The sequence below is a fragment of the Armigeres subalbatus genome, chromosome 3, assembly GCF_024139115.2.
Source record: "Armigeres subalbatus isolate Guangzhou_Male chromosome 3, GZ_Asu_2, whole genome shotgun sequence".
Taxonomy (NCBI): Eukaryota; Metazoa; Arthropoda; class Insecta; order Diptera; family Culicidae; genus Armigeres; species Armigeres subalbatus.
Genome location: NC_085141.1, coordinates 324,321,801 through 324,349,113, shown reverse-complemented (window position 1 = coordinate 324,349,113; position 27,313 = coordinate 324,321,801). Strand labels below are relative to the sequence as shown.

The window sequence follows — 27,313 nt, the reverse complement described above, 5'->3', positions numbered from 1 at the left end:
GTTGGATTTTCCCCACTGTGTACCGGTCTTATCAGCATTTCGTACATAACACATTTGGTGCGGTAGTGAATCTTTTTTGACCGCAGTATCTTCTGGAGTCCATAGTAGGCCCGACTTCCACAGATGATGCGCCTTCGTATTTCACGAGGATCCAAGATAGACGAATTCATCGACCCCTTCGAAGTTATCCCCGTCTGTCGTAATTCGTAACACTGCTTCCCAAGCGGGTCCTGTCACGCTCGGTTCTGCCCACAAGCATGTATTTTGTCTTCGATCCATTCACCAGCAATCCACTTTTGTTGCTTCACGTTTCAGGCGGGTGTACGTGTACAGTTCTGCTACCTTTGCGGCCGACAATGTCCTTGTCATCCACGAAAGAAATAAATTTACTGACTCTGTTGAGAATCGTACCCTGGCTGTTACACCCGGCTCTCCGCATAACACCTTCTAGCGCAATGTTGAACAACAGGCACGAAAGTCCATCACCTTGTTTTAGTCCCCGGCACGATACAAACGAACTGTGTTAGTCCAAAATATTCACACAGTTTTGCACACCATCCATCGTTGCTATGATTAGTCTGGTTAGCTTCCCAGGAAAGCTTTTCTCGTCCATAATTTTCCATAGCTCTCCGCGGTCTATACTGTCGTATGCCGCCTTGAAATCAATGGTGCGTTGGGACTTGGTATTCACGGCATTTTTGAAGGATTTCACTGCCTGTAGTTTCAGCGCCATTTAAATGTTCCTCGAAGTGCTGCTTCCACCTTTCGATCACCACACGTTCGTCCGTCAAGATACTCCCATCTTTATTCCAGCACATCTCGGATCGCGGCACGAAGCCTTTGTAGGATGCGTTGAGCTTTTGATAGAACTTGCGTGTTTCTTGAGAACGGCCCAGCTGTTCCATCTCCTCGCACTCCGCTTCTCCCAGGCTGCGTTCCGCGAAAAGTTTTTAGATTCAAAAATCACACAAATAAAATCCTAGGATTATGATTTTAATGACATACTTTTAAGGTATCTTCAAGTATTACATTGAAATACATAAGTCAAGAGTCAAACGACTCATTCTAAAATGTTTTACGAATACGAGGATATATCTAAAACAAATGAACCATACGAAAATCACAGAAATACCACAAAAAGTGCAAATGGAAAAATAAATCGAACTTTTATATAAAAGCTTAGTTTTCGAATTAAGGTGGTTGGTCAGCAAAAGACCGCAATAAACCACATGGTGGGAGGGGGGAATAAAAATCGGCAAAAAATTGGTTTCTGCACGGCCCCAAAGCACATTTCCGTTTTCTCTTTACGAACAAAATATCACATGTTACCCAAAAAGCCGCTTGGCGAGATTGTGTCTGTATGTGACGATGTGATGAACTTTGTATACAACTTAAAAATCACTCTAATAAAGTTTAAAAAAAATGTATCTGACGATCCAGATTCAGATGCACTTTATCAGGTGATAAAGCACGTAGGCTTAATGGGCTATTAAGGGAGTACAATAGCAATGTTTTACGTTTAATATATCGTTCAATACATCGAAGCACAACAAAATTGAATTACTTGCACTTAACGGTAGCATGACATGACATAATGCATGTCCAGAAAAAAATGTTATCTCTCTGTTCTACGCTACATTATCAGTTTAATCAATTATCTGCCGCTGAAAGCATTGTTGCCCATAAATAAAGTGACTCACCTGATATGTCTAATCATCCCGCCCTCTCGAATGCCCTGCGTTTGATTCGGGCGTAAGGTCCGATGGCGGGATCCATCACAAAATCATACATGACACGCACCCAGGACGTGTGTTGTGGCATGCTTTCGTAGAATTCCGGAGCAATTTTCTTCAACTCGGGCAACTTGCTCCCAGGAATGGCCGGGAAGTCATGATGCTCGTTGTGATACCCGACGTTGAACGTAATCCAGTTCAATGGGCCATAGTAGGAGTACGTTTCGAACCCTTTGGCATACATATAATGCTCGGCGATGAAATGACCGGCCACAGGATGTAGACCCATAGCTAGAAATGACCCAATCAATAGGTAGGCCAGCATTCTCCACCCGAAAATTGCCACCACCAGGCCATCAAATGTCAGTTGTATGGCAGTGTTTAGCATCTCCAGTTTTTCAACTGGGAGTGGGTTGACGAATAGTGGCCTTATAGCGTAGAACAAAGGTTGAAGAATCAGCCAGATAAACTTTCCAAAAGTATTGCAGAACAGCTTCGCTTCAAGAATGCTCGGCACGTCCGGATCCAGCCTTTCATCTGCCAAATATCTATGGTGTAAGGTGTGATATTTCTTGAAAGAAACCGACATCGGTATTCCGATTGGAAGGTTGCACCACATACCGAACAATCGGTTCGCCAACGGCCTTCCGTATCCGAACGCCATGTTGTGAGAAATTTCGTGATTGGCTAACATCAAAGAGTGGTTGATAACACCGCCGAAGCAGTAAGCGACAATGGTAATCATTTTCCACGACTGATGCTGCATCACGTAGAGCATGACGATTTGCGTTAGTACCATAGCCGATACGATGTACTTGAACTGTGGGTCCGGTCCGAACAGCTTCTTAATTTGAGGATACTTTTGCAGCATGATACTGCGGCGGCTCGTGTGCGGCTGGTCATTGTAAACCCACTCGAAATCCGTTCGGGAGACGTGTTGACCCATTTAGAGGCTGGTATCGATTCGCCAGGCCGCGATCCGGACGAGTTTCGATTGGAAAATGTGTTTTAGCGCCCTGAGTTAGAAGTTGACTAAAGGGATTAGACGACCTCTGCGTAGCTTCAAGTGTAACGGTGGAGTACATAAGAACTGATAACGGTTATTGCAGCTTATCTATTTTTTCGGCATACGATAACGATATACGAGCCGGTTTCACGTAATGGTGATTTCTATGCATTTGTCATTCACCATGTTAGGGGTTATAATATCAAACATGCGAAATTGATAGTAATTCTAGTAAACATTGGTCGTTTGGTGGATTGCATTATACAAATATAACATCAGCAACACAATTTTATTGCGGCACCTATTGTTTTACCCATTTAGGACCGATGTCCACGTAGCGGTTTTTTACGCTGCGTGCACGCCGCGTTCACGCAAGGTACCCAGCATCAAATGGAGCAATGCACACGTAAACGTGTGCACGACTACATTTGATGCTGGGTACCTTGCGTGGACGCGGCGTGCGCGCAGCCTAAAAAAATGCTACGTGGGCATCGGCCCTTAGAGGGATGAATTACTTATGAAATGTTGTGTAAATTTGGCTATATTGTCAGGGTCAATATTTGAAGCTGATTATTGACCACCATCCCCTAATCTCAAGATGCCATGTGACCCGTGTCGATAGCGGTGAAATAAATACCAAGTCGTAAACGGAGCCTCACGGGTATCTCCACAGTGGGTGGTGACAGCATTACCCCCCTCGGCACCAAGGAGAACTTCAATCAAACCCTCATACTTTGAAAAAAAAAATGAATACAACATATAGTGAATACATAGTCCTTTCCTACTAAGAATTCAAATCACTAATAAGTTCGACCTTCCAATCACAATCCGGAAACTCTTTCTGGAAGGTGCATGTGATCAAATTTAATAGACTTTCTGTGTACAAATGCATGCACGGAAGAATTAAATTACCCAATAGTGAGTTCAATTCACCCAACTTCGGAGTTCCGACTTGTAGACGGGAAGCCAAAATTGAGTAAATGGGGTCGAAGTAGTTTGCCTTCACTCCATGTTAAAAAGTACCTAGCGTAAGTTTTATTTACTACAGCGGTTCTCAACTCTCCAGAAGCCGCAAAGGCGTAGGATTGCCAATCCGGAGAAACTTTCTCCATACCCTGGGCACTGTGTACTAGACTGGCCCAGCTTAGTATGGGGAGAAAAAAATGTTGTCGAATTCCATGGGGCACCCCCCAGGATTGTGTCTTTGGGTGAGAAAATCGATCTCTGAAATTTTCAGCTCAATCGCTTGTTGCATAAGCTGGCGCATTTGAATTGAAGTTTGTATGGGGATTTCAACCAAAATGTATAGGAAAATACACCTCCGTCACTCATTCGATCTGGAAATTGGTTCTGATTGCTCGATTGACCTCAGAATTGCGAAAACGGCAGTTGGTATGCTACAGAACAATTTCACGGAACATTGTATGATGATTAAATGAACTTTTCTATAGTTTAAATTTTGAGGAAATTAGTTTGTTCAAGAAGGTGAGCGTTTCAATGCGTTACGCTGAAATTACGTCACTGAAAATCTCAGAACGTACACAATAAGTTTTTGTCGAAGTTGCGAATTTAAAACGCAGGAATCTTCTCATTGATGCATGCCAATCGAAAGATATGTAATATATAGGCAATTTTTCTTTCCGTGCACTCAATAATAATGTCAACACTTGGCACTCACTCATATGAATAAGGAGAAGGAGAGAGAATAAGAAATAAATACCACTTTACTCATTTCTCATGTTGTACCGCATCGCTAATGGAATATGTACATCTATGATGGAACCAGAGCAAATACCTTTCTTTACTTTGTTATACTATTGTCAACCTAAATCACGGGCAAATAAATCCGTGTAGATTAAATCACATTGGAGTGTTTATTTCGAGTGAAGGATTTTTTTGTTAGAGGAAGAAATTCCTGAGTGGGTATTCCACTGGGAATTTCGTCCTGTCTGCCGTGTCCTCCCGGGTGAGTTTATCAGTCCGCCGCTGTCCTGCAACAGGTTATGAGCCCAGGGCTTCGACTGAGTGTTCTCAACGGGTACGAATAGGACAAAAAAAAAGTGATTATGGAAAATCGTGTTCGGCGGGTCGCAGTTCCCATCTTTAACGGGACCGAAAAATCATTTTTATTGTGGATGCGGCGCTTCGAACAGCATCTGAAGCAGGAAGGCCTTTCACACACTCTACTGAGAACCCCCCTTGAAGAAGCCTATGCCAATCCCGTTCCAGAAGCAACCGCAGCTGCTGAAGTGACACGGAAGAAGAAGCTCCAAGATCGTCTGAAAGAAGATGATAGGGCCGTGAACGAATTCTGGCTGGCCCTGGAAGATGATGCAATGTCCCAAGTTTTCAACTGTCAGTATGCCAAGGACATAATGGTGCAGTTGAAAGAGCTATATCTCCCAAAAGGGGGAACAGTGATGTTTGAACTTCGACGGCAGTTATATACCCTTGGTGTCACTCGGTTCCGTTGTCTCAAGGAAAAAATATTGAGTGCTACGAATGCGGTAAGATTGGTCATAAGAAGCGGAATTGTTTTAGGCTGAAGCAGAAGAAATACTCTGAGAAGCGTCAAGAAAAAGGGACAGCAGTTGCAAATGTGGCACTAATGGCATCATGTCTTAATCGTCAAGACAAGGGGACAGCAGTTGCGAATGTGGCACTAATGGCGTCGTGCATAAATCTTCACATGGATCCACGTGGAGACCCGGAGAATTATAGTTTAAACCGACGGATTCGTCAACTGGATCTGAAGGACATGCCGGTGAAGTTTCCATGTGTACTGGATTCTGGTGCTAGCCAGCATATGATCCGAGACATTGAGGCATTCAACCGAATGTGGGAGACAGAAGACATTCAGATTTCAACAGCCGAAAATGGTAAGAGGATGGTCAGCAAGAAAACAGGTAATGTTGTGTTGAAAAATAATAAACGTATGCGTTTGGAACTGTACGATGCGCTTTTTATTCCTAACCTACAATACAACCTTATCTCGGTTTCTCGTATTGAGTCTGCTGGTATGTCTATCTCGTTCGCCAATGGTTGTGTGAAAGTTCTTGACAAAAAGGGTAAGTTAATCATCCAAGGAAAGAGGATTGATGGTCTGTATCATTTGGATCTATACTTGGATAAGATGGAAAAGGTTTGTATTGGGAATATTCAGGCTAGTGTGTCTTTGTGGCATAAAAGGTTCGGCCACCTAGGTAATTCAAATTTGAAGAGGCTTGTGTCAGAAAACATGACGGATGGGTTGGATTTACAACCTCTGTCGTTCAATAGTGAAACAGTTGTATGCGAGCCATGCATAGCTGGGAAACAGACTCGAGAGCCATTCAAGAGAATTAAACAGAACAGATCTAAACGACCATTAGAGTTGATTCATACAGATGTGTGTGGGCAACTACCATCAGAAACATATGATGGATATAAGTACTTCGTCAGCTTTATAGATGATTACACACATTTCGTCATCGTGTATCTAATAAGGCATAAAAGTGAAGTCTCCACGAAATTTAAAGACTATGAAGCATTGGTCTCCACCCATTTTAATCTAAAAATTGCTAACTTAAGATCAGATAATGGGGGTGAATACTTTAGTCACGAATTCACCAATTACTGTCGGCAGAAAGGGATTAACATGCACCCTACTGTACCATATACTCCACAGCAAAACGGTGTGAGTGAGCGTATGAATAAGACGCTCATGGAAAAAGTTCGGACAATTTTGCATAACTGCAATGGGCCATTTTCTTTATGGGGAGAGGCCTTGTATGCTTCAGTATATGTCACAAATAGAAGTCCTACAAGCTGTCTGACTATGGCCAAAACACCTTTTGAAATGTGGTTTGGTTCAAAGCCAAATGTGAGTAAACTTAAGATCTTTGGATGTACTGCGTATTCACATATCGGGAAAGAACATAGGACAAAACTGGATGAAAGAAGTCAAAAATTAGCTTTCGTGGGGTATGCTCCCAACGGATTTCGTCTTTGGGACAGTGTGAGTGAAAAGATTATCATTTCTCGTGACGTTATCTTCAATGAATCCCAATCTTTCTTTGAATCAGCACAGCCAGATATGATTATGGAGAACGATGTTACATATTGCGAGGTGGATTCACCTGTAATTCCAGTAAAAGAAATCGTAGACCAAGAGGTTGAGGTTCACGAAGAAGGAAGCAATGAAGATAGTGATCAAGAGTATATGGAAGCTAATTCAGAGGAGGAGGATTGTGAACCTCATAGACCACAAAGGAGCATAAAGCGGCCTGGTTGGTTAACTGACTTCGAGACCAGTTTCCTAGCTAAGGGAGAATTGGAAGCAATTCCTCAGCATCTTCCGGATTTAATGAAACGAAATGATTGGGATTTGTGGAAACAGGCAATCAATGATGAATTACAATCATTGTATGAAAACCAAACATGGACAGTGATTAATCAGATTCCTCATGGGAGAAAATCAATTAATTCCATGTGGGTATTTTCCATTAAAGAGTGTGATGGATCAGTACGACATAAAGCTAGACTTGTTGCTAAGGGCTGCTCCCAAAGACCTGGTCTGGATTATAACGAGACATTTTCACCAGTCGCTAAAATGACTACGATAAGAATAATGCTTTCCATCGCTTGTCAGAATAATCTGTTGATACATCAAATGGATGTAAAGACAGCGTTTTTACATGGGGATCTTCAGGAAGAAATCTTTATGAAACTTCCAGTTGACGAGCGCGGCAACACGAAGTTTTGTAGACTGAACAAAAGTATCTATGGCTTGAAACAAGCTGGTAGATCTTGGAATTGTAAATTTGACAACGTGATGTCAAAATTGGGGTTCACTAGGTTGAAAGGGGACAGTTGTTTGTACATTCATGATGGTAAAGGACTGTATGTGATTCTATACGTTGATGACATATTGCTATTTGGCAAAAGTTTGACGAATATTACTTGGATAAAGGATAAGCTTTCGAACCATTTCGCAATGAAGGATTTAGGCGAAGCGAAACATTTCCTTGGACTAGACATCCTTCGAGATTATGAAAGAGGTACAATTGAGCTATCACAACAAAGTTATATTCAGAAAATTTTGCAAAGATTCGGTATAAGTGATTGTAAACCTGTATCTACTCCCATGGACCCTGGTAGTAAGTGGGAAAAGTCAACAGAACAATGCATTGAACCTTTTAAGCAATTACTAGGATGCTTGCAATACTCGGCCGTCATTTCGAGGCCAGATATAACAATATCTGTTTGTATCTTGAGTCAATTTCAGAGCTTTCCAGGGAGGAGCATTGGATCGGCCTAAAGCGAATATTACGATACCTACAGGGCACGAAGACACTACGGATGGTGTACAAGAGGAACAGCGACAATAGACCACTTGAAGGCTATGCGGATGCTGATTTTGCGAATGATCACGAGGCTCGAAAGTCAAATTCTGGTAACGTCTTCAAGGTATACGGAAACATCGTTTCGTGGACCAGTAAACGTCAACAAATTGTAAACTTATCATCAACAGAGTCCGAATTAGTGTCATTGTGTCACGCGACCAAAGAAGCAATTTGGATGTCGAATATACTTAATGAATTGAAAATTGATGCGATTCCTTTCATAATTTATGAGGACAACATACCATGTATTCGAATTGCAGAAGAGCCTAGGGAACACCAGAGATCGAAGCATATTGATGTTAAATACATGTTTATAAGAGAATGGATTAAACAAAAGAAATTAATAGTTAAGTATAAATGTAGCGAAGAGCAGCTAGCTGATATTTTTACTAAAGCTTTATCAAAACCAAGATTTACGAAACTTCTGAATTTGCTAGGAATGATAAATTGAGAGGAGGTGTAATATATAGGCAATTTTTCTTTCCGTGCACTCAATAATAATGTCAACACTTGGCACTCACTCATATGAATAAGGAGAAGGAGAGAGAATAAGAAATAAATACCACTTTACTCATTTCTCATGTTGTACCGCATCGCTAATGGAATATGTACATCTATGATGGAACCAGAGCAAATACCTTTCTTTACTTTGTTATACTATTGTCAACCTAAATCACGGGCAAATAAATCCGTGTAGATTAAATCACATTGGAGTGTTTATTTCGAGTGAAGGATTTTTTTTGTTAGAGGAAGAAATTCCTGAGTGGGTATTCCACTGGGAATTTCGTCCTGTCTGCCGTGTCCTCCCGGGTGAGTTTATCAGTCCGCCGCTGTCCTGCAACAAGATAAGACTTGGCTTCGACTCAATTGACCAGGGTAAATTAAAAATTCGACTTTGAAGAGACTAAATTGGGGTTGTCCAAAATGTGTACATTTGGGGTCCAAAACGAAGAATATTTTATTTCATAAAATGACATATTTCACTGATTTATCAATAACTGAAGCTCATTTCGAATTTCTATTTCATAAATAAGACTTTTATCCTTTAAATGGTGTCATTTCCGCCCATCTCGAACCTGTATCTCAATAGATATAAGCATGTATTGGGATGCACTTCCACTAGGGGTAAAAAATAGGACAGCTAGGGTAAAGTGCCCGATAGTGGACCCCTAACCAATAGTGAACCCTCCAGCCATGTTTGCATTATTACAGCACAATGTCAACATTTTCCTATGAAATTCCATCGGGAGAACCTACCTTACAGTCCTATGATTTGATTACATGCATTGGAAATGCTATGGAAAGTAAAATTAGATGATTTTTTACAATTCTATAAAAAAATAAACACGAGAGTGTCCATTATAGGAATATTTTTGGGGGCCATAATAGGGAAGAAGAACGTCCCGAAACGGGACATGAAAATCAAATGAAGTGTCGACTACAGGGAACCAATTTCCTATTATGGACCCCCAAGGGGTCTACTATAGGGCGAATTCAGTTAGACTTTAAAATGTTAATTTTGACGTCGTGTATCTGGGTGTTTTATGTATGTATCGAGAAGAGGAGATCCAGAGCTTGTTGTTCGATATCAAGCAGAATTTATATGTTGAAAATTTCTACTCCTTATGACAGGAAGAGCAAAATTCCGCTACTAGGGGGTCCACTATTGGGCATTTTACCCTACATACTCATGCAATGGCGGGAATAGAAAAGCTTTCAATTAATAAATTGAAAATTGAAATAAATTGTTCTTTGAAATAATTTGTTGGCTGTAAATGAAAATAAGCATAACAACTGACTGACTGACTGAAAATAAACGGGATATAAATAAAAAACCCAGAATAATCAACCTAGCAATGATGGTGCCTTTCTCGTGCATTATAAAACTAGTATTTTGGCCATAACTTCCGAGCCCATAGTGCGATCTAGCCAATTTTCAATAGGAAACAATGGTAGAGTATTCTGCGTCTTATTGCGAGTAAATCGAATAAGGATAAGTACCTTAAAAATGAGTGGCATTTTTTTTGGGTGAGTGCGCACAGACACACACACGCACACACAGACATCACCTCAATACGTCGACCTGAGTCGATCGGTATATAACACTATGGGTCTCTGGGGCTTCTATAAAAAGTTTGTTTTTGGAGCGATCATATAGCCTTTACGTATACTTAGTATACGAGAAAGGCAAAAATATAATATAAAAAGAAACCAAAAATGTTCCTGAATGCAGATTAATTATACATTAAGACTTTGTTTCTGAGCCTCTTGAAATGAGACTTCCGAGCCTCTTGAAAGAAGGCTTACGAGCCTCTTGAAAGAAGGCTTCCGAGCCTCTTGAAAGAAGGCTTCCGAGCCTCTTGAAAGAAGGCTTCCGAGACTCTTGAAAGGAGGCTTCCAAGCCTCTTCAAATGAGGCTTCCGTGCCTCTTGAAAGCAGGCATTCGAGCCTCCTGTAAGGATCTTTCCAAGCTTCTTGAAATGAGGCTTCCGTGCCTCTTGAAAGCAGGCTTTCAAGCCTCCTGTACGGATCTTTTCGAGCCTGAATGGAGGGTTCCGAGCCTTGTAACGTTTTACGTGTCTGCGATCAATTTTCGATTAAGTCAAAATAAGAATTTATGACGTTTTTCTCTTTTTAAGTAAAATCATAAATTAAAATTATTTGGAATTAATTAAATAGTGAAACATTACGTTACGTTAATAATTTGAAGACCGGACGAAAAGAAATTTGAATTTTTATTTGTATGTCGATTACGAGGTTTGTGTCTTGACTAAATTATTATCCAAATAGAAATTGACCATGTACTGTTGTAGTGTTCTCATGTGCTCGTTTTTTATCGACTCACCGAAGGCGCGCACTCTTTGTCGCCATTTCAAATTTATTTGGCGCAAATATAAAATAATTGACGACTTTTCTAAAGGATAAGTTTCTTTATAAAATTCGGACAAGAACTCGATCATTTCGCTAAGTGAACGGCTGGTAATCAGAAGTGTTTGCGAGTAGGCTACGAAGTTTTTCAGTATTTTAACTTGAGTTTGGCTAGTTTGACTAATAGGTAAAATGTGTTTGGAGTGAATTATTCTGTGTCTATTTTAATCAAGTTTCTAAAATTAACAGTTAACGTAGCAGACGTCATTAGGACGTGTTTTTTGAATTCCGCGAACACCGAGTTAGTTTAGTGAAACGTACAAAAAGGTAAAACGAATTTAAATGTTTAATGTAAAGTTTTTGTTAATGAAACGAATTCGCATTGGACTTTCCAGCGCATTGCGCTTTTTGGTACGGGCTGGATTTCGTGTATTCGACCGGAGTCGGCTACGGGAATACGTGTGGCGTCTACAGGGCCCGCCATTTCGTCCAACGGACATCGAGAGCTCGAGCGTGCGTTAAGGCCCGCCTGTAAAGGTAGTTAAACGGAGGAGGAGTGAAGTCGCTCGTCTAAAAGCGAAAACTCGGCGGTCGCCAATCAACCGTCGAAGGTAAGATCCCCAAGCCAATTCCCGTGGATCAGTCCCGAGAGTGCGGTCCCCGTACGTCGTCATTAATCGTACGCTGGACCGAACCCGAACCGACGGTTAGTAGTCTTCCTTTTAATCCTCGCTCGGTGAACCGGAAAGGTACGCGAAGCCGGGTCGTTTCGTTAGGGAAAGGAAGCTACTAGCTTGAGGGAACGGTTATTCCGGACCATTCTCGATTCCGAAATCGGAAGCTTCCCTCCAGCCGCTACTCCCTCCGCATCTTTAGTTTCCGCCATATCGCTCGAGTTCGACCTCCATAGTTGCGCGCCAATCTGTAGCATCTGCGGCAAAGCCAATCGGCCGACATCTCCACAACCTGGTAGGAGGACATCGTCGCTATCTTCCCGGCGGAGTATTCGCATCAGTGCATCGAGAAGCAAAACCCTGCGCAGGTATGTGAGCTTGTATTTTCATGGCCATGATTAGCTCTTTTTCCATTCCGTACCGATACGTCCAACGAATTAGAGAATACATGCCGTTTAGTAATTCGAAGAAGTTAGCATGAGTATTTAGATTTATTGCGTTTTACGGAGCTGGGAAAATTCACTGCCATTGCGTTTGCCGTGGCTACAGTTCAAAAGTTGGCTTCGAATGTAGCTTTCCATTCTCTTTTCAGCGGGTTTAACGAGTTCAGGTAGGTGGGAAGTGGGGAAAGAATATTAAGCGTAAGTAATTTTGGAGCCAGCGACCGTTCGAGAGTCCCCAGAGGTAAAGGGTCTGTAAAAGTCGGGCAAATAGGGAACACGACCGGTGGTCTCTCTTCGAGAGTGGCGCTTAAGCCACCGTGTTTAAAATCACCTCGAAACCATTCACGAACGGTTACAGCCTCTTAAAAGAAGGCTTTCGAGCCTCTTGAAAGAAAGCTTCCGATCCTCTTCGCAGCCTCTCAAAAAAAAAAGATTACGAGCTACTTGAAAGGAGGCTTCCAAGCCTCTTGCAACGAAGCTACTGAGCTTTTTCGGAAAAAAGCCTCCATGCCTCTAATATGGAGGCTTTCGAACCTTTAGATTTAGACACTCGACGTTTTATCCTTTTTAGGGTGTCGACTCATCTTCAAAATAAAAAATCCCTGATTTTTCCAGGTTTTTCAATAAATTTCTAGGATTCTAATTAGAATACGTTGAACACATGCAGATGCAGATGATTTTATTTTGTCACAATAATTCTAAAACTTTGAAGATTTGGTAACATTAAATGCTAAAATTCTTTCTTGGCTTACTTTAGGCAGTTTCAAGCTTAACGATGTTTTATTGTTTTTTTGTGGTCTGGAAATTGTGCAAGGATTTTGTTCAGAAATTTCTTGAAAAATGCATTAAGGTGTTATTTTACAAATACATCCAGAAATTCCAACGGGGAATCCGTCAGACTTTTTTTGTAAATGCTTCAAGAAATTCTTTTGTAAATTTATTCAGAAATTCTTCCAAAAATTCCTTCATAAATTTATTCTGAAACTCCTCCAAACATTTACTTTCCGGATTTTTTTCGGAAATAGATCCAGGAATTTCTTCGCAAATTAATTCAGTTTTCTAAGAAATTAAGGAATTCTTCCGGAAATTCATACAGAAATTCCTTCATGAAAGACATAAGCAATTCCTTTGGAAATTCTTAGGGCCGATGCCCACGTAGCGTTTTTTCAACGCCACGTGCACGCAGCGTTGGCTCGAGTCGAGTCAAGTACGAGACACTGAAGACGGCCTTACTACTGAGGTCGAAATACGTATCTGTCAAGAAACAATTAAGTGGTGGAATTCAATGGGATTGTACAAACTCGTCTTATGACAAGTGAAGACATTCCACTAAAAAGCTCAAAATAATTTTCTTAACTTGTTTTCACTTTATTCATAGATCTTTGGATTCTTTATGATACGTAAGTATAGTAATCCAAAAACCCAAATTGGATATATTATCGCCAAATGTTTTACATCTATCAAGAATTCCATTGAGTTCATGCTTTCACACCTCCACGCGTAAACTAATATCTTCCGTTCCTTTTGGTATATGGTATATATCAATATTCCATGAATCAAATTGGACATACCTTCAGCATGTGTTCCATTCATGATAACCCTAGAATTCCCTGAAGTAAGGCCTTAAGGTCTATAAGCAAAACGAAAGATCTATTAACTCCTCTTAGAAATAACATGCTCTTAGTGAGAATTTGAATTGAAAGCATTTTCCATTCCAATGAATCCAAGAATTGGAATAGTATAGGCCTTAAAGTCAATACACGTAACGACAAATCTATTAACTTCTTTTAGATATGGAACATGCTCTTAGTAATCATTTGAACCAAATTCTATTTGAATTCACTTTTCCCGTCAAAAAATTTTGTTCGCCTTATCGATTCTTTAAATTATTTCAAATCAACTTTCCCAAAGAATCAATTTTTTCGCCTCTAACTATTTGAAACAAATTAAAACAAAAATCGAAAAGGTGCTGTTTTTCAAGTTTGGCCCGATCTTTAACTGTGTGGTATGCACATCCCTAATATCATGAGGAGCACGAACAGGTCTAACGAACAGCACCGATCCATCATCATATTTGACTCTGCTCTCGGACACCCGAGCCGATCCATTCGAGCCAGTCGTGTGAGTACATGGTGTTGGGAATCGCGTCGGGCAATCTCTCAGTGATAGTGCGGAATGGCAAATCTTACATTGGCGATCCTGCCAGGAGCAGTGTATCGATATTAACAGAAAAATAACACGACATTACAAAGTGATGCAAAATTGAAAGCTTACAGCTATTTGCGATTCGTTGTGGCCTCTTAAGAAAATTAATTTTCTTTCAGTGATCCGAAATCTTGTTTTTCTGTGCAACTAGCGGGAATTAGTGAATTTTAACTGTTGGTGAGATTTCGCAGGAAGGTAAGGTTTGACGAACAAATAATTTTCAGTTCAGCCTCAACAACCATTTTGTTCTTATGGATGAGCTGCCGAGCGGTAAGTCAAAAGCCTTCAATTAATCTTTTTATGCCCGAAACATGAGATATGGTGTGCTCTTTTACTCATACATGCAAGCATGAAATGAAGAAAAAAATCTTTACCCCGCTGGTACCTATATGGTAGCGAGTATGCGCTTGCTTCTCTCATGATCCTGATGTTGCTAAATCTTCTTCGCTTCTCAGTTGTATGAGTGAAACAAATTGTTTTTTTTTCTTCTTCAATATATCCTGCATACACATGAGTGAGTAGGATTATATACAAACATATATCATACCAAAAGCAGGGTAGTTTTTTTAGAACTTGTTGGGGGAAAAGGCAAGCGGAAGAGTATATACAGATCCGTTGTGCTAATTTTCAATTTTCAATTTAATTTTCACGGCGGCAACAACACACTGGGCCAAGTCGTAATAATAATGGTAACATAATTTGGCGTCATCTAATCATTTTGGTAAAAATTACATGTAAACTATTCAGTGTTTTATTATATTATGTGAGATAATAATCGTTGACAAAACATCGAGGGCACAGATTATCATTAAATTACAAACGATAACAAATGGTTTATATTATGCGAGACATTATTGTATTATCTGTTATTTGCTATTTATTAATCGTACGTAAGCCTGTCAGCGAACTGAATGGCGGATAATGCGAGCATTTTTTTTAATTTATTTGTCGTGTGCGCCGCTGAGATCAGCTGTTATAGGTATCTACTGCAGTGAAAATGGATGTTAATAAAACAAATTTCGTGAAGGTCGACAGAAGATTTAAAATAGTATGTAATGATCGTTTATTTTATTGACAAGTAATTTTGTTTACTAGTTTGTGCGAGTTTGGAATGACTGCACTAATCAAAAGTTAAGCGTGTTCGGGACGACCGCTGGCATTAACATTTATCAACAACATGAGTTTGAGCGTGTTCGGGACGACCGCTAGTTTCAACATGTATCAACAAGACAATTTGAGCGCGCTTGAGAGGACCGCTGACTTTGGCATTTGTATCGGAGAAAGCGAGTGCGAGACGACCGCTGTTTTCAATAAAATGTAAGTTTCTATATAAATTTAAGGCGAGTTTTGGGATAACCGCACTAATCAAAGGTAAAGTAATTTTGTTTACTAGTTTGTGCGAGTTTGGAATGACTGCACTAATCAAAAGTTAAGCGTGTTAAGGACGACCGCTGGCATTAACATTTATCAACAACATGAGTTTGAGCGTGCTCGGGACGACCGCTAGCATTAAAATTTAGAAACAACATAAATTTAAGCGTGTTCGGGACGACCGCTGGCTTCAAGAAGACAATTTAAGCGTGTTCGGGACGACCGCTAGCATTGGTATTTGTAAAACACGGCGAGCACGGGACGACCGCTAATTTCACTAAAAGGTTACTTTGTTTACTAATTGAGTGCGAGTTTGAGGTACCCACGCTAAGTGTTGAGCGTGTTCGGGACGGCCGCTGGCATTAATATTTACCCATAAGATAAGTTGAGCGTGTTCGGGACTGCCGCTAGCTCTATCATTTATCAACACAACTATTTGAGCATGTTAGACGACCAACACTAGCATTTATATCGAAGAAAGTGAGATGAAGGAGACAACCGACAAGTTTACTTCTGTATAATTTTGTGTTTTCGGGATGACAAAAAATAGAGTTTAGCGTGTTTGGGACGACCGTTACCATCGGCATTTTATTAGAAATTTCGTTATGTAAACATATTTTTATTGAGAAATGTTATTTGGATTTTCACAGGAAATTGAATAGCTAAGTTGGGAGAAGTTAATTCACTATTCTGTTTTAAAGAATACGTAAGTATATGTCGCTAATGAGTCATAGGGAAAGCCTTGAAATCTACTGACAAGCAATATCGTGTTAACACTTTAACATAGCATGAGGAATATATTGTGCGTTGCAGCAAAAATCAAAACGAAAAAAAGAAAGGATCACGAGGCCACAACGATATCACTTAGTTGATAGTTTCAAGGAAATATCAAACCAAATGTAAGTTATCGTGAAGTCCTTATGTATTTTATTTCACAATATGCAGTTCATCTATAGTAACAGGTGATAACAAGTTTGCGAAGAAACAGAAAGTCGTTCGTTAGTGTTCAAAAATGCAAAGTGCGGGAAAGTTTGTGCGTGCCCTTCGGTACATGACAGTGATTCGGATTCCGAAAGCGCTATTGAGCAGTACAGTGAGTCATCGAGTGCTGGGCGATACGTCAGGATCAGCAATCATATTTCAACAGAGTTCGACCCAATCGAAGGTGTTGATGAATATGGTAATCTCGATATTAACGATAGTCCCATTGAACACACCAGACATGAGAAAGAACTGATGCAGCAAATCAAGGAGTTGAAGCAGACCGTTGCAGAGCTATCCAACAGATCAAGATATGAACCGAACGTCGTGGCTCGGGCGCATAAGGATCAGTCCAGTGGCGTTGAGCAAGTTGCATCAAAATTCAAAACTACTGTGAACCAACCATCAGATGGGACAACATTAAACCCTTCCCGGCAGGAATTCCGGCTACCAAAATGTGGGAGACATGGACCAAGTACATAGAAAACTTTGAGATAGCCGCCTCGTTGTCCAATGCGCGTGACCCTGCCCGACGTGTACAATTGCTATTCTTGTCAATGGGAGAGGAACTCCAAGGAATTGTGCGAGCTGCTAAGCTACGTCCAAGCTTAGATAGCGCTGATTGCTATAAGCAATTTGTGCAAAATATCGATCAATACTTCAGATCCATGACCGATACATCCGCCGAACATGAAGCTTTTGCCAGTATGCATCAGGCGAAAGGTGAATCCGCTGTAAGTTTCCATGCGCGTTTGAGAGAGAAGGTTTGGTTGTGTGGGTATAGTGACACTGACCAAGAACGTTTTGTCCGTGCTCAACTGTTGAAAGGACTACAGAATCGAGAAATCGCCAAGGCGGCAAGAACGTATGGGCATGAGACCAATTTTATCGTACAAGCGGCGACGCGAGACGAAGCTTATGCCAGGGAAACGTCAGCTGATAATCACAATACTTTATCAATCGATAGAGTACAGAGCCGTGGAGCAGGGATGCATCGAAGCCGATGGAATACTTCTACTCAACAGGTTGGTTCTGGATCACCCTTCGGGCGTAAGAGAACCAGAAATGAAAGCTCATCTTATGGATCAGGATCGTCGTTTGAGCCTAAGAGGTTCAGGAATGAAAATGCTTTTTATGCATCACGGCGTGAACGTTGTTCAAGATGCAATCGCCCGATTCACAAGAATGGCCCATGTCCGGCAATGAATAAGTCGTGTAACTCCTGCGGTCGACAAGGACATTTTGCTGTCACATGTCGCAGAAAGGCGGTGAGCAATATCAGAGATGAACAAGTGGAACCGAACATTGTTGAGAGAAAAGTCAGTGATCAGGTAATGGATAACTGAAATGTAAATGTTAACTTTTAATGAGGAAATAAATTACTTCCAATGCGTGTTTCAATAGCAATATTTTCTATTGTTTAGGTGTATGCTCTTTCATTGGGAGATGTGCTTGTGGATTGCTCACTTGGTTCATCGAATTCGATCAAATTTTTGATCGACTCTGGAGCGGACGTGAATGTCGTCGGGGGCGCTGATTGGAAAACTCTCAAGGAACAGTATCTTGCAGGAACTGCTTGCTATGAATTAGTTCACTATCCGTTTGACAAAAACGTACACGGATATGCTTCGAAAACCCCTATGCCGATAGAGTGCGCTTTCAGGGCAAAGATTCAAGTTGTAGGTTACGACAAGCCTTCAGTAACAGCTGATTTCTTGGTTGTCAAGGACGGCAGACGATCCCTATTAGGCCGCTCAACCGCCAATGACATGGAGTTGTTGAAGGTTGGACCATCAATAAGCAACTGCGAGGAGGTGACAACATGCGAAATTTTTCCGAAAGTACCTGGGGTCAAAATTAGATTTAGCGTTGATAAATCAGTGCCACCGGTCAAGAATGCATACTATAATGTCCCGGCAGCTTTCCGCGATGCAGCGCGTTCAAGGCTGGAATTGATGGAGAAACAGGGAATAATAGAAAAGGTGACATCGGCACCTACATGGATCAGCGGTATGTCGGCAGTACCCAAAGGAAAGGATGATTTTCGTTTGGTAATAAACATGAGGGCACCAAATAAGGCCATCCAACGGGAATATTTCCGTCTTCCTCTCATCGATGAGATGAAAGTTAAGTTACATGGAGCTAAGTACTTTTCCAAACTCGACCTTTCAAACGCATACTATCACCTCGAATTATGTAAGGAGTCTCGCGATTTAACTACCTTCTTAGCGGAATGTGGTATGTATCGTTTTACACGATTAATGTTTGGGGTAAACTGCGCTCCAGAGATATTCCAGAGAGAAATGTCTCGTATTCTGGAGCCAGTTGAAAACAAGATTGTCTATATCGATGACGTTCTCCTGTTCGCCGAAACATTGGAAAAACTTCGGAAAACAGTCTCTCGGGTACTGGAAATCCTAAGACGGCATAATTTAACTTTGAACACAAGCAAGTGTCAGTTTGATCAAACTCGCGTTACGTTCCTGGGACATGAGTTGGACGCAGAAGGGTTCCATATCGAGGAGGCAAAAGTGAAGGATGTGCGAAATTTTCGCCCGCCAACGACCGTTTCAGAGCTGCGAAGTTTCTTAGGATTAGCCTCGTTCATTAGTCCCTACATTGAAAACTTTGCTGAGATTTCCGCACCGTTGTGGACCATAACGACAGCGAGAGCCTGGAGCTGGGGTGTGGAGCAAAGTGAAGCATTTGAGATGATTAAAAATCGTATTATTGGTTGCACTACTTCGCTGGGTTATTTTTCTGATCAAGACAAGACCATTCTATATACGGACGCTTCTCCGACGGCACTCGGCGCCGTTTTGGTTCAAGAGAATGAACATAGTGTATCGCGAATAATCAGCTTTGCTTCGAAATCGCTTTCGACCACAGAAAAAAAAGTATGCCCAGAACCAGCGTGAGGCCCTAGGAGCTGTATGGGCGGTGGAACACTTCGCATACTTTTTGTTGGGAAGGCATTTTATTCTTCGAACAGATGCCGAAGGGATTACCTTTATTCTAAACAGAACTCGTGAGAACTCAAAACGAGCCTTAACTAGAGCGGATGGATGGGCGTTAAGGTTAAGTCCTTATAGCTACGAAGTTGAATACGTTAAAGGCCGGGACAACATAGCGGATCCCTCATCGAGGTTGTACCAAGGAAATGATCACCCGTTCGATGAGGAAAACAGCCCTTGGGAGATTGCTCGCCTCGAAGCAAACCCAATTTTATTTATGACAGAAGATGAAATATCAAAGTATACCGCGGAAGACGAAACGCTCCAGCAGGTTATAACTGCTATGGAATCCGAGAACTGGTCGAACCATCTGAATCGCTACAAAGCAGTGGCCAGTGATTTATACGTTCGAGATGGGATTTTGGTTAAAAAGGTTGTGCTGTTATTCCAGAAAACTTCGACAGAAAACGCTTGAAGTTGCACATACAGGTCATCCGATGTCTGCTAAATTTAAAAGTATACTTCGCGAGCGTGTTTGGTGGCCAGGAATGGCAACTGATGCCGAAAATTGGGTCCAATCGTGTTCAACTTGCGCAATAAATGGGAAACCCGAAAGACGAACCCCTATGGAACGCAGTTTTGCACCCAAAACCGTATGGGATACAATAGCTGTTGACTTTAATGGTCCATACGCCAAAGTTGGCGGCATTTCTATCTTGGTTATTATAGATCTAAGATCCAGATACGCAATCGCTCGTCCCGTCAAATCTACAAGTTTTGAATATACCAAACGAGTTTTGGAGGATGTGTTTAATTGGGAAGGATTCCTAGAGCAATTAAGTCTGACAACGGTCCCCCATTTAACGGAGAGGAATATAAGTCGTTCTGTGCGCAGCGGGGTATCCAAGTGATCTTTTCAACACCATTCTTCCCACAGCAGAATGGGCTTGCTGAGAGCTTCATGAAAGTTGTCAATAAAGCAATGTCAACTTCATTTTCGGAAGGAACCAACTACGTTGAGGAGTTGCAATCTGCAGTTCAGGCCTATAATGCGGGTGCGCATTCAGTCACTAAGATTCCGCCAGAAGAGGCTATGCTTGGCAGGAAAATACGGAGAGGACTACCATTACTTGAGCGCGGAAAGTCTCGTCATAATGATAAGCTTTTGGAGAAGAGGGACTGTGAAGTAAAATTGAAGGCGAAGATACGGGAAGACGAGCGAAGGGCGCAAGAAAAGTAAGGTTAAACCAGGCGACTCCGTGATCCTTTAGCGTCAAGCACGGGTCAAAGGAGATGCTAGGTTTGGTGACAAGAGATACACTGTAACGGAGGAAAAAATGGAAGTTTGGTACTATGTGATGAAAATGGCCAAACTCTCAAACGTCATGTATCGCAGTCAAGAAAGGTTTATAAGTGGCGAGATGATGAGAAGACCAACTCTACAGTTACAGCAAATACATCAGCCGGGAAGCCCTCGGATGCATCGTCAAGCCGTCCTTGTCGGGATAAGAAAGTTCCGTCCTATCTGTCAGATTACGTCAAAGTTATTGAAGAATCAGAGAGAAAACCAATGTAATTCGAATAAGTTGTTCTTAATAAAAAAAAAACGTTTTTTTTTCTGTGTTGCCATATGAAAAATCTAACAAATATTGTTTGGTCTTATTTTCAACATGTTATTTGTTTTTTAACTTTTACCAGAGAGGGGGGAAGATGTGTGGTATGCACATCCCTAATATCATGAGGAGCACGAACAGGTCTAACGAACAGCACCGATCCATCATCATATTTGACTCTGCTCTCGGACACCCGCATCAAGGCAGTCAGTACGTTGGGGACTTCCATTCGAGCCAGTCGTGTGAGTACATGGTGTTGGGAATCGCGTCGGGCAATCTCTCAGTGATAGTGCGAAATGGCGAATCTTACATTATCCAACATCAGTCCATTTTTTCAGTCTGGTTCACGCATGCAGTACTTTTTTATGTTTTGTTTTTGATTTTCAAAATAGTTAGAGGCTGCAAAAAATTTGAGTTCTTTGGAAAAGTTGACCTTAAATAAGTTAATGGATCGACTGAGGCTATGGAAACGACACACAATTTTTGACGGGAAAGGTCAATTGAATGCCTGTTCCATTTCAAGGCACCTGAAATTTCCTAGAATTGAAATACAAGATCTTTATGTCAAGGAAGTCAAGTGAAGGAAGTCAAGAGCTATACTCCAAGGAATTCTTGTGTGAACTGGGTTGCAATAAATGTTTAAGGAATATCTTTTATTTTTCCTGTTTCGATAGGGGCGAGTCTTTTTTTTAGTTGTTCGTAAAAATTGGAGAACGATCCGTCGTGTTTATTTAGAAGCTTAGAAGCTTAGAAACTGATAAGATTGTGGGTCATTGTTTTTAACGACGCGGGACACAAAATCGGGCAGAAACATAACTCTTAATTGATTAATCAAACTCAATACAGACGCCGAAGGGGGCAGCAGGGACTATGTCCAAGGGCTTGACGATCCCTCCCCAGGCCATCTGCGAGTTGTGGCGCCTGCCTAGGATGTGGTGGGGTTTGACAGTGGGCCCTGTTAAACCTCTATAAAAAGCTGCATGTATCCACAAGTAGGCTCCGCCAAAGCGACCGTGTACCGCTCAAAGCGCACAAGCCCAAGTCCTGGTGTTAGGTGGGACGCTAAACAGCCCTGACACGACGGCCCTCCGACGAGACAGGAGGTTTGCGCAGGCCCAATAAGCCGCCTTTAAAAACAACTATTACGAACGACATAGAAGATAATACGACCTAGGCGACGAATAAAGGATCACGATTGGAAGCTTGGAACATGGAACTGCAAGTCGCTAGGCTTCGCAGGTTGCGACAGGATAATCTACGATGAATTACATCCCCGCAACTTCGATGTCGTAGCGCTGCAGGAAATCTGCTGGACAGGACAGAAAGTGTGGAAAAGCGGGCATCGAGCGGCTACCTTCTACCAAAGCTGTGACATCACCAACGAGCTGGGAACCGGCTTCATAGTGCTGGGAAAGATGCGCCAACGCGTGATTGGGTGGCAGCCAATCAACGCAAGGATGTGCAAGCTGAGGATAAAAGGCCGTTTCTTCAACTATAGCATCATCAACGTGCACTGCCCACACGAAGGGAGATCCGACGACGAGAAAGAAGCGTTCTATGCGCAGCTGGAGCAGACATACGATGGATGCCCACTGCGGGACGTCAAAATAGTCATCGGTGACATGAACGCTCAGGTAGGAAGGGAGGAAATGTATAGACCGGTCATCGGACCGGATAGTCTGCATACCGTATCGAACGACAACGCCCAACGATGCATAAACTTTGCAGCCTCCCGCGGAATGGTAGTCCGAAGCACTTTCTTCCCCCGTAAGAATATCCACAAGGCCACATGGAAATCACCTAATCAAGTAACGGAAAACCAAATCGACCACGTTCTAATCGACGGTAAATTCTTCTCCGACATCACGAACGTACGCACTTACCGCAGTGCGATTATTGAATCCGACCACTACGTCGTCGCAGTATGTCTGCGCTCAAAACTCTCGACGGTGATCAACCGCGTCGGAGTCGTCCGCCGCGGCTTAACATTGGGCGGCTACAAGACGGTAGACTAGCCCAAGACTACGCGCAGCAGCTGGAAGTGGCACTCCCAACGGAAGAGCAGCTAGGCGCAGCATCTCTTGAAGATGGCTGGAGAGATATTCGATCCGCCATTGGAAGCACCGCAACCGCTGCACTAGGCACGGTGGCTCCGGATCAGAGAAACGACTGGTATGACGGCGAATGTGAGCAGTTAGTTGAGGAGAAGAATGCAGCATGGGCGAGATTGCTGCAACACTGCACGAGGGCGAACGAGGCACGATACAAACGGGCGCGGAACAGACAAAACTCGATTTTCCGGAGGAAAAGCGCCAGCAGGAAGATCGAGACCGTGAAGAGACGGAGGAACTGTACCGCGCTAATAACGCACGAAAGTTCTATGAGAAGTTGAACCGTTCACGTAAGGGCCACGTGCCACAGCCCGATATGTGTAAGGACATAAACGGGAACCTTCTTACGAACGAGCGTGAGGTGATCCAAAGGTGGCGGCAGCACTACGAAGAGCACCTGAATGGCGATATGGCAGACAACGGTGGCGGTATGGTAATGAACCTAGGAGCACGCGCGCAGGACATGCGACTTCCGGCTCCGAATCTCCAGGAAATCCAGGAGGCTGGCTGAAAAGCAACAAAGCCCCTGGAGTTGACCAACTACCAGGAGAGCTGTTTAAACACGGTGGTGAAGCACTGGCTAGAGCGCTGCACTGGGTGATTACCAAGGTTTGGGAGGATGAGGTTCTGCCGCAGGAGTGGATGGAAGGTGTCGTGTGTCCCATCTACAAAAAGGGCGATAAGCTGGATTGTAGCAACTACCGCGCAATCACATTGCTGAACGCCGCCTACAAGGTACTCTCCCAAATTTTATGCCGTCGACTAACACCAATTGCAAGAGAGTTCGTGGGGCAGTACCAGGCGGGATTTATGGGTGAACGCTCTACCACAGACTAGGTGTTCGCCATACGTCAGGTATTGCAGAAATGCCGCGAATTCAACGTGCCCACACATCATCTATTTATCGACTTCAAAGCCGCATATGATACAATCGATCGGGACCAGCTATGGCAGCTAATGCACGAAAACGGATTTCCGAATAAACTGATACGGTTGATCAAGGCGACGATGGATCGGGTGATGTGCGTAGTTCGAGTTTCAGGGGCATTCTCGAGTCCCTTCGAAACCCGTAGAGGGTTACGGCAAGGTGATGGTCTTTCGTGTCTGCTATTCAACATCGCTTTGGAGGGGTAATACGAAGGGCAGGGATTGACACGAGTGGTACGATTTTCACGAAGTCCGTCCAGTTATTTGGTTTCGCCGACGACATTGATATCATGGCACGTAACTTTGAGAGGATGGAGGAAGCCTACATCAGACTGAAAAGCGAAGCTAAACGGATTGGACTAGTCATCAACACGTCGAAGACGAAGTACATGATAGGAAGAGGCTCAAGAGAGGTCAATGTGAGCCACCCACCACAAGTTTGTATCGGTGGTGACGAAATTGAGGTGGTTGAAGAATTCGTGTACTTGGGCTCACTGGTGACCGCCGATAACGATACCAGCAGAGAAATTCGGAGACGCATAGTGGCTGGAAATCGTACGTACTTTGGACTCCGCAAGACGCTCCGATCGAATAGAGTTCGCCGCCGTACCAAACTGACTATCTACAAAACGCTTATAAGACCGGTAGTTCTCTACGGACACGAGACCTGGACGATGCTCGTGGAGGACCAACGCGCACCGGGAGTTTTCGAAAGGAAAGTGTTGCGTACCATCTATGGTGGGTTGCAGATGGCGGACGGTACGTGGAGGTGGCGAATGAACCACGAGTTGCATCAGCTGTTGGGAGAACCATCCATCGTTCACACCGCGAAAATCGGAAGACTGCGGTGGACCGGGCACGTAGCCAGAATGTCGGACAGTAATCCGGTGAAAATGGTTCTCGACAACGATCCGACGGGAACAAGAAGGCGAGGTGCACAGCGGGCAAGGTGGATCGATCAGGTGGAGGACGACTTGCGGACCCTCCGCAGACTGCGTGGTTGGCGAAGTGCAGCCATGAACCGAGCTGAATGGAGAGGTCTTTTATGTGCAGCACAGGCCACTCCGGCCTTAGTCTGATGATAAATAAAACAGACGCCGAAGATCGATCAAAAAATCAATTTTGCTCCCCAACGCTCATCTGATTCTGTATCATGTTCTGAGTGTCCTCCAAAAGGAGCTCATTTGGATTAAAACTGATTAAGCACAAGCCGTTTCAATTTTGCATAAAAATTAGCATGGGGAAATTTATTTTATCATTATAATGATTATGGAGCTTTCTCATTAAGCGCAGTTTAAAAGAAAACCTACATAGTTGAAAGGAATACTCAAGAGCTTTCACTCAGCGAAAACCGCATCTTAGTTAATCGTTCAATTAATTAGTAATCGAATTTAATCTATACCGTAGTTTTCTGGTACTAATTGCGTAACTCCTAAACAGGCAACATTGCTGCTCCTGGCACGAAAGATAGCACACACAAATTCGGGCTCACGTTTCAGTGATACCCTCAAAAAAGTTTAACGATCATGACTAAAGATTCGCAACCTGTATCAAAATCGATTACTAATTATTGGAACGATTAATTAATAAGCGGTTTTCGCTGAGTGAAAGCTCTCGAGTATTCCTTTTAGTTATGTAGGTTTTCTTTTAGCCTGCGCTAAATGAAGAAGCGCTATAATCAGTATAATGGAAAAATAAAATTCCCGATGCTAACGAGCAGGAGCGACGACCTCGATAACAGAAATTTGTATGAACTAGCATTGCAAAAGATGTTTTAGTTACTAGATAAAGATTGTCGCTTCGGCTCCCTTTGTTCTGCTGTCCGGAACATGTTGGGTACCAAGCTGTCAAATCGTATGGATTTTCCTTCTTTGATATTTAGCTCACCTATCCTCGCCAACAAAAGATGTTCCGGACAGCGACAATCTTTATCTAGTAACTAAAATATCTTTTTAAAATACCAATATATATATATATATATATATATATATATATATATATATATATATATATATATATATATATATATATATATATATATATATATATATATATATATATATATATATATATATATATATATATATATATATATATATATATATATATATATATATATATATATATATATATATATATATATATATATATATATATATATATATATATATATATATATATATATATATATATATATATATATGCAGAATACTTGAGACATAATATGCTTAAGTATTTCAATACCAATAATAATTTGTTATGCATTTGGTATTAAAACAGAACTTAATAACAGAATATGTTAAGGCTCAAGTATTGTGCATATACATTTTTAGTATTATTCCTTTGGTATTTTACTTCTTATACAGGGCTAGTTCATAACAGAGTATGGCATCAATAACAAAATTAGGTATTATAGAGTCAATTTCTCCTGCTCGGTGCCGCCGCGGTTGGAAAATTGCCCTTACGCCTCGGCGCACAGGCCTAAAACACCTGCCCGACTCTGCCCCTTCGCATAAACAACATTTATGAAAAATACTATAAAATTGCTTTTTTTCCGCGATTAAGCGCCAGAAATCACTTGTCATAAGACGAGTTTGTACAATCCCATTGAATTCCACCACTTAATTGTATCTTGGTAGATACGTATTTCGACCTCAACGGTAAGGCCGTCTTCAGTGTCTCGTACTTGTACATTTACTACGGTGCTTACTTCTACTCGCTTGTTGCGCTTAATGCTTAGGTATAAACTTGAAGAGCCAGGAGCTACCATTTCCTTGATCTTTATTCAACAACCGCGTTTGTACCTGTCGGTAGATTTCCAAGCTCTCAGGGTCTGTCTCATTTGGAGAATTAAACTTAAAAGTGACAGTTCGAAAATTAAAAAATCACCCCGTTATAAGAATGGCTGGTGCTACCCAGCAATTCCAATAGGACATCGATGGAAAATGATTCGATATCTGTCAAAAGTAATCTTGCTCTGCGAGCAGGGTTATTTGATAATTATTGAAATGTCACTTTTAAGTTTAATTTCAGTTTAATTATC

General features: G+C 42.0%; 2 protein-coding genes across 3 annotated transcripts in view; one reads left to right on the top strand and one right to left on the bottom strand.

Moving 5' to 3' along the window:
- Positions 1 to 27,313, top strand: part of LOC134225506 (uncharacterized) — a 161,929-nt gene that overhangs the window by 3,703 nt on the left and 130,913 nt on the right. Inside the window, exon 1 of one of the 2 annotated variants that reach the window (XM_062705663.1) lies at positions 14,569 to 14,583. The exons of the other annotated variant lie outside the window; for it this stretch is intronic. The gene's annotated coding sequence lies outside the window, so the exon portion shown is untranslated. Of the gene's footprint in view, positions 1 to 14,568; positions 14,584 to 27,313 lie in introns of those variants that run through there. 2 annotated transcript variants of the gene reach the window in all.
- LOC134225507 (sphingolipid delta(4)-desaturase DES1-like) lies at positions 1,707 to 2,761 on the bottom strand. The gene has a single exon (XM_062705667.1). The coding sequence runs from the start codon at positions 2,677 to 2,679 to the stop codon at positions 1,714 to 1,716; it is 966 nt and encodes a 321-aa protein (XP_062561651.1). The 5' UTR covers positions 2,680 to 2,761; the 3' UTR covers positions 1,707 to 1,713.

Coding starts and splice junctions, on each gene's coding strand:
- LOC134225507 (XM_062705667.1), bottom strand. CDS start 2,679: ATGGGTCAACACGTCTCCCGAACGGATTTCGAGTGGGTTTACAATGAC.